Source organism: Dipteris shenzhenensis, chromosome 15 (assembly GCF_047967505.1).
Source record: "Dipteris shenzhenensis isolate YYH24624 ecotype China chromosome 15, Dip_SZ_1.0, whole genome shotgun sequence".
NCBI classification, from domain to species: domain Eukaryota; kingdom Viridiplantae; phylum Streptophyta; class Polypodiopsida; order Gleicheniales; family Dipteridaceae; genus Dipteris; species Dipteris shenzhenensis.
In genome coordinates, this window is record NC_141610.1 from 14,098,576 (window position 1) to 14,106,782 (window position 8,207).

The 8,207-nt window shown below is 45.3% G+C and overlaps 1 protein-coding gene across 1 annotated transcript; it reads right to left on the bottom strand.

Annotated features, from left to right (window-relative positions):
- Positions 1 to 374: 374 nt before the first annotated feature.
- On the bottom strand, positions 375 to 4,293 carry LOC147893404 (uncharacterized). Its single transcript, XM_087385869.1, has 3 exons — positions 3,878 to 4,293; positions 3,177 to 3,576; positions 375 to 3,005 (listed from the first exon to the last, which is right to left on the bottom strand). The coding sequence occupies exons 1-3, from the start codon at positions 4,107 to 4,109 to the stop codon at positions 1,025 to 1,027; spliced, it is 2,613 nt and encodes an 870-aa protein (XP_087241995.1). The 5' UTR covers positions 4,110 to 4,293; the 3' UTR covers positions 375 to 1,024.
- Positions 4,294 to 8,207: the final 3,914 nt, after the last annotated feature.

Below are 8,207 nucleotides of genomic sequence, written 5' to 3' on the forward strand. Positions count from 1 at the left end.
GTAATGGGCAAATTTCAAGTCTATTTATAAGAGAAAGCAATGGCTTGTATGATACACACAGGTGATGGACCTATGATTGGGCAATCATCATGATTTATTGCCCATAAATCACACTGTTCATACTATACCCTTTTAATTTGATGCTCAAGTGATATGAAAACGAAATTTTACATTGAACTTGAGCATTCATCAAACATTTCACCTAAGTAATAAGTATTAGGCTAGCAGAGGTCTAGCATCAATTCATAACGGTTTTGCAAGTTTACTTTTCAGAATGTAAGGTGCTTGATGAAATGCAAGTTCCAATACAGGGAAACCAATTGAAGTTTGGAGTTTACACATGTAGATGCGATAACCCAAAACATTAACACATAGAATATACATCAAAGCCCATAAATAAGTCAAGATCAATGGGATAGTTGGGGAGAGAACACATTAGGGTAGGTTGAATTGTAGGAATGTTGATATGCTTAGTTCAAACTCCCTAGTGGCTCTTACGTGATTCCTCCATTAATTTGCTGGCTTATACCTTTCATTTACTTATTCTAAAGGCCTTTAATACCAATAAGCTAAGGGAGAAAAGTCCTCTATTTTTCAATCTAGAAATCACATTGATTTCTTAGGTTCAAAGATGGAGTACCTAAACTAAGCTAACGTCAAAGAGAGAGCTTGAAACTTCCATGCAAAGTGGGGACTCAAATTCAAAACCTCCCTATATCTAAGTTGGTTATAAATTCTCACGTCACAAATAAGAGGAGGGAAGTCCTCATTATAATCCTCTCATTTACTTTCCACCTATGTTCTCCCACCTTTTCCACTAACTAATACATTTTTTGGAATTCTTTTTAATTGGGGAACTTATTTGGAGGGCAAATAATTGCACTAGAGGGTGCTCTATCTTCTGGCGTAAAGTTGACTTGGGACAGATGCAAAATCTACGAGTTGAAAAGAACACGTTGGAGATTCCGCGCAAATACAAGACTGTAACCGAAATAATAATTAAGGAAAGGACCAAGAGAGAGCTTTACTCCGTTGGTCTGCTGGGGCTGCTCGAGCAATGCTCGAGTTTGAGGTGATGGGGGCCGCGAGCAATATTGTTATGCTTGGGCAATCTCTGATCGTTTAGAGAGATTGCAGCAGAAGCAGCCTGATTCAAATGAGGAGGAGGAGGAGCGACGGCCTCTCCTGCAGCGCCGAAACGCACTAGAGTTGAGGCGTCTGGAAGATGATTGTTGTGGAGGTGGTGGTGGTGGTGATGGTGATTCAAATGAGCAGAGTGAGCAGGCGCAGCAGCTACAGCTGAAGTGGTGGTGGAGTGTGGAAGATGGCTGTGGTGAAGGTGGTGGTAGAGATGGTGCTGTTGCTGCTGCTGGTCGTGCTGCATCTGCAGGAGACTAGGATTCAAAGGCGTTGATGAATTCGAGACCATATCATCGTCGTTTAAATCGGGTGATGAACAAGGGAGGAGCTGTTGCTGTTGTTGTTGATGCTGTTGCTGATTATGCTTCTGCTGCTGCTGCTGGCTATATCCTTGGCATTCCGCGAACGTTGCATTGATCCTGCGCGTAGCTTGTTGTAAATACATGAAAGCCTTGCGTAGCTTTGCTTGCGCATGCTCCCGAATCCTTTGCGCTTGCTCAAGATCCGCTTCCGCTAGCTCCCTTTGCCTCTTCGCCACTTCCCTCGCTTCATCTGCATATAGCTTGTCCGCCGACGCTTGCTTCAGCTGCTCCCTCACTTGCTGCATCATCAGTGCCTCTACTTCCTGCGCTCTTTCGAGCTGCTGCTGATGGTAAAGTTGATGCTCCAGCCCGTCAGCTCCTGCTAATTGTAAGCCTTTCGCTGATCTTGCTACTATCACCCTTGCGGTGCTCATCTCCGTCTTTGCAGCCTGTTGATACTCATGATTCACTCCCTTCGCACTCACACCAAAACCTCGACTCGCATTGAAATTATGGTTGTTGTGGGCGTACTGCTTGAGTGCTGCGGATCGATAAGTGCTGGTGTCGAGCTCGCTTCCCAAGTCTGTCGGCAAATTCGTTGGTCTTTTTGACCCGATCATCTGGTAACGTGCTTCTGGTTCTGTCTCCGGCTGCAATGCTGCAGCTTCGAACTTCATAATGTTCCGCCTCTGGTTCATCCAAGTCAAATCCGACATGCCAGGATCCCCGTCGTCCAAACGCCCGTGGGCACGGCCTTCGGCCGTTGGCGTGCTGCCTCGTGCCTTGGAAGCAACCTGGTTCGCCACATCCTCTAGATGTCGGGGGCTTTCCATGTTGATCTGATCATGATATTCCGTCAAATACACGCTCTCGCTTACAAGGTTCTTCAAATTAGCTTCGCTGCGAGCGGAGAACTGTTGAGGCGACAAACATAATCGCCGATTCACAAATTTATCTGTGGTTGTAGCGGGGTTTGGAGTTAGGCTTCTTCGACTCCCTGCTGTGCTAGCCAACAACTCTGGTCGTGTGGATACAGCCTCCTTCGTGTCCGAATTGCTAAGGCCTTCCTTCCGCTGAAAGTGCGGAGCTTCAAGGGAGGTCTTGGAGGACAACCCAATCGAAAGCTGTAGCCTGGGCGCCGCACCCTCAGAATCGCTCGGGGTTTCTGAAAGCCTAAAAGCTGCTGTAGGAGAGGTGGCAGCGAGTCTCGGTGCTGGCTTGCCTAACGATTTGCCCCCAAAATCCTGATTAACAGCGCCACCGCCCTGCAAAGCCGCACTCTGGACCGTAGATTCTACGTATTGCTTCGTCGGGAGAAGCTGCAGCTCCCGTTGTCTGGTCAGCCAACCAGGGACTTCGTACCTGGTGGACGAATCCAGTGATCGGACGACTCCGGCAACCGATCCACCAGATCTATTGGTCGCGCTAATAGTGTCCCCCGATGGACTAGGACTTTCGTTCCTCGCACTGAGCGAAGCCAACGACGTTTGGTCGCTGGATGCTATAGCTGTCTTCTCTCTTGCTGCGCTACATGCATCCTGATGTTCTATGAAACTCTCAACTCTGCATCACAAAACGTGCACTTAGTCGTACCAGGAACAATTTGCATGAATTTAGGCAATCGCATAGACGTTCTAGCTTGTCGATGTACAGACGCATACGCTTCCGGTAAATTAGTCCATGACATTCGTAAGAATTACTAAGGAAAGCAAACTCGCAAGGTACTTGCATTACCTAGAAAAGACTCGTCCACAGTCACAACAATGTCCTCTTGTTCCACAGGTCTTCAGATGAGCTTTGTAGTCAGACTGCACAGCGTAACCTTTGGAACACTTTTCACACTTCCATTGTTTGTTGCAGCTGTGTTTCCTTCTGTAGTGTTTCTTGATTCCTACCAAATCTCCCAGAGCATGGCACGGGTCGTGGTGAAGGCAAGAAGGCTCCGGACAAACATAAACGCGCTTCCGAACCTCCGGGCTAGATCGTTTGAGAAGTTTCCACGGGACCTTATGCCTCCGCCTGTGCATCTGCAAATTTTGGTCTCGCTGAAACCCTTGGCTGCAAATCTCACAAACGTATCTATCGGATTCCATCAACGTCTTGGGAGAAAGGGCCACGACCTCTGCATCAGGATCTGCAATACCACATAATTTGCGATGAGTGGTTGTCTAAGGTGAACCGCCGCATGCTAGGTTCCGATGGCAACTAAAACGAAACCAGCTGCGCATGCGCGCATGGCTAATTTTGATCGGACTCCATTTCATGGTCCCAATTGAACATACAATTCACTGATTTCAAGAGCCCCAGATGCTATTCATTCAGCAAGACGAAAGTCGCAGGGCAAGTTTCTTAAAGGTCTTCGATTCAGTTGAATACATATAAGCTGCTGTGAGATTTCCGAATAGAATAGAAAGAACTCTCAAAGAAAGTATTACCAGGTGTTCCTGCGGCTCTACGCTTGCGCTTATTGTTGCCGACCGTGCTTGTGACGTTAAATCCCGGAGTACCTGAAAGAGAACCGCTGTTGCGTGGGAATGCAACCAGAGAAGCTTGCATCGATGTAAGGTGCGAGGAGTTGTCATATTGCATGTGGGTGGCAGTGGCGGAAGCGTTGGTGCCAGGCGATGGCAACGTAGTCATAGAGGAGTTGCTCCTGCTACTGCTCATTCGAGCTTATCCGCGTTGTCTACAGAAGGAGAGATGATTGATGGGAGGGAATCTCAGCACGATGATCTCCTCTCAAGCGTCTTTCAACAGACCTGAGAGGAATTCAATCTCTGGATGGAGTACAGACCGGAGAGCTGCAAGATAATCAATCTGGAGTCTGGACTACTCCCAGAATGGACCTCTAGCTTCTCCAATTCACAGGCATCGGTTGTAGGTGCAGGCCCGAGCTGCGTTAAAGTCGGAGAGGCTGGACCTACAGCGTCAGGCTGATCCTTTAGGCCGTAGAAAAAGACTCGGACCCATTCTTCTTCCTTTTGTTGTTGTGTGGCCGCTGGCAGTGGGGTGTGCGTGCGGGTCTGGAGCCCGGCAATAATAAAACAAGGTCGCTGAGCTTCCAACCCCACAGGCGCACCACCACGGTCTCTGGAGCCTGAATGATACACTCTCCCGGCCAGCCCCAACAGCACGAGAGATCGATGACCCTACCCTTGCAGCCCACGCCCAAGCACCTTCAATAATATCGCTTCCATCTTCTCTCAATTTTCAATATTTTTATGTTTGCAACAGTTTATTCTAGCATGTTGGGGGCGTTTCGCATCGATTTGTTTGTTGGTGTTGTGTGTAAGAATGACAGCAGCAGCAGTGATGGGTCTGACGGCGAGCAAGGAAGACAAATTGTAAGTGGAAAGAAAGTAGTTGCCGTTGCCGTAGATGTAGACATAAAATGAAGGCGTGCGGTACGAGAGAGCAACGTAGGGAGCGATTTGTTATTGGGTTGGGGAGATTTATTTGCGAAGCTAAAAGAATCTGCCAGCGCGAAAAGTCCGAGAACAAGAATGGCCATTTGCGTTTGGCACGACTTAAGACAAAAGGGTAAGCGCCAGATTCCTTTGGGGGATGGATCGATGGATCGATCTGTGCTGCTGCAAAGCGCTGTGGATTTCCTCTTCCGGCAGGAAAGTACTCTCTCTAATTGGTGTTTGTAGATCGTCATCACCACACACAGCCACGGGCGGAGGGTCCCAAGAACCACGCACCGCGCACCAGACAAGAAGAAAAAACAGGTTCCAATTCAATTCAATTGGGCATGATCAACACACTGCTCCTCCTCCCTTGAAACTAGCAGCAGCTGGTGCCATTATTGTTACCCTCCTCTTCTTTTTCATTCATCTGCCCTCGACAGTCTACTGTCTCCGTTGATTTTGTGTGTCGCGAGAAAAAACAACCTCGATCTATTATGATATCAACCTCCGCTCCATTGCTCCTTGAAAAGTTGCAGCGTAGTATTATACCTTGCTCTTCTTTTCAGTCTCGACTCTCCTTTCATTTTTGTGTTGCTGCTGCAGCGACTGCAACGATATCTATCTTGTTTGATTTGTGTTTTAAGAGAGAAAACTACGATCAACCTCCGATCATGTCCGATGATCCATTGCTCGTTGAAAAGTAGCAGCTAGCTACCTCGTGGCATGATTGTTACCTTGCTCTTCTTTTCAGTCTTGTTTGAATTGTGGCAATCTTCTGTGCTGCGCAGTGCGATTGCAAAGATAGATAAACAGTTTATCTTGCAAGTTGCGAGAAAAAGAAATTTCTGCCCACAATTTCCTGGAGTGTGTTAGATTAAACGAGCACACTCATGAGTCGTGAAGTCGTGGTGACTCGTTCCTGAGAGCCGCACGAGCGCCTCTCTTTTCCTGCGTTCGGAAAAGACTTGAAGAGCAATAAAACAAAGAAGTAGACCCCTCTGTTTCCCTTCCTTTCTGCGAGCTTTGTTGTCCGCACTGCGCCCACAACCAAACAAAAACCGAGTGTGTGTTGTAACCTCACTTCCTCCCTCGAGGCTCTCTCCCCACTTGCCCCAAGCTAACCTCATTTTCTAAATCCAGTGGACAATTGACCAGTTCACAATACTATCCATAAGTATGCAAAGTTCTAGAATGCCGGCCTTACAACTTATCAATCCTCACCTACTAACACGTTACACTACCATCCACACGTCAACGCTCGTAAGACGGCATTCACCCAACGCCCATCCCCCCACCTCTACAAATCTCATGACAATAGCAGCTACATTTGAAGTGAAGTGATTTCCTCACCCTTCTTCTCTTCAATAAGAGCTCTTGGAATGATGGTACACAAGGCCAAGGGAGTCTAGGCTTCTCAAATGGAATGCGCTAGGCTGGCAACATGCCAATCAGGAAAGGGAAATTATAACTCAAGAGGGTAAAATGGGCAACAAGTGTCTTGAATATTCTACAAATGTCCAACAAATTACTAGATGCGTGATGGACTAGAATTGAACCTTTATGAGAGGAGCTAAGGTTGAAATTGAACATGGAAAGGAGATGGGTATGCTCTTTAAAAAAACACACCACCTTTTATCACAATGAATAAGGAGATTCTTCGTCTCCTTGTCGTTTCATAGTGCTACAAGGAATATCAAGATGGATGATTCATAAGTCACATGGAAAAAATTTGATGCTTAGCATCCCTAGCTCTAATTGCACACAATCAAGCATTCTAATCCAACTTGGATGACGAAAACTTTATAGTCTATTATAAAATTGACAACTAATGTTTCTTTATAAGATAGCGACCTGAGGCAACTTCTTTAAGAGCTCTTAGCTTTTGAGCTTAAGTAGAACATCTAAAGGCTGAGTATTCCATTCATTACATTTGTACAAAGCTACCCATGACTACCTTAGTAGTCACTTGTATGGGTTGTTATAAATGGACTCCCTTCATTCTAAAGTCTTGAAGTTCATCAAGGCTATTTCGGACAATATGCCCCTTTTTGCTTATTAAATGTTTTAGTATCTATAAAATGAAAGCTGCTTCAAATACTCAAATAATTTTTTTTCATTACTACATGGGGCCCATTTCTAATGTTTAGTCCCGGACACTGTGCATGCCTTTGAATTTTTTTGCATTGCAACTAGCGCATCATTGGTAAAACTTATAAGCACCGATAGGTAGGTTGGTATAGGCGTCGATTGTCACTACATTACATTTGTACAAAGCTACCCATGACTACCTTAGTAGTCACTTGTATGGGTTGTTATAAATGTCCCTTCATTCTAAAGTGTTGAAGTTCATCAAGGCTATTTGGGACATATGCCCCTTTTTTCCTATTAAATGTTTTAGTATCTACAAAACAAAAGACATCCCCTCTTGCTCCTGAGATTAATCTTTCACAAGGTTCTTAAAGCACTTGATGAGACGATGATCTGCACTACATCAATTGGGATAAGCATTGATCTACTTCGGCTCTTCAATTTGGCAAATTGCCCCTTCTCCTTCACCCGAGGTACGCACTACTCCTCTTCTCAACAATGGTTTATTGCATTTATAATTGTGTCTTGTTCAAAAAAATCTAAAATATTTTCACGTGCTGTATGCTAACAAAATTCTAACTAAAATCCCTCCCAAATCCCTTTATAGAAATACTCTACTTTTACATTTCGATTCCCTTTCAAACACTGTTCAAACCTTTGACACTTTTGCTTTTAGTTGGAAATATATGCCTCCCTTTAGATCCCTTCTCTACAAGCCTAAACTCACTTTCTTAGCAGAAAACTACACCTCGTTTTGTCTTTGCACTTCTCTCAAAAGGTTTAGACCCTTTCTCAAATCCTTTGATAACAAACTTCATATTTGTACCTCTGACCCTAGCTTCTTTCATCATCCCTTTCTCCGCTCCCACCTTCGTTATGGCCTAAATCACATTCCTATCACACCCATAGATCCACATCTTGCTCTCTAAGCACTCATCCAAACCTTCCACGATGTGTGTTTCGCCCTAAACTTGGACCCTACTCCTCTTTTAAAAAGCCTCTCCCAGCTTTTTTGGAAAGATTTCCCTGCCTTCTTTCCCCTCCTTAAAATCCAAAAGTATCTTCTTAAAGATAAAACTCTTCGCGACGAAGTTAACTGGCTCCTTAGCCATGTTTTCATCACTAGTCTAAATAAGGCCTCCCAAACTCCCATCATTCTTTGAAAATTTTTAGTAGACTCCCTTACCCTTGAAAGATTAAACCCCCCTGAATTCCTACCCTCATCCAACCTCCAATAGGTCATCTCTACAAAATGAAAGCTGCTTCA

What these genes read in the sequence shown, in the direction of transcription:
- LOC147893404 (XM_087385869.1), bottom strand. Translation starts at nt 4,109, where the DNA reads ATGAGCAGTAGCAGGAGCAACTCCTCTATGACTACGTTGCCATCGCCT. An exon ending in TAGAGCCGCAGGAACACCTG is followed by an intron (nt 3,577 to 3,877) that starts GTAATACTTTCT and finishes GTGGTATTGCAG; the next exon opens with ATCCTGATGCAGAGGTCGTG. An exon ending in TGTGGACGAGTCTTTTCTAG is followed by an intron (nt 3,006 to 3,176) that starts GTAATGCAAGTA and finishes TTTGTGATGCAG; the next exon opens with AGTTGAGAGTTTCATAGAAC.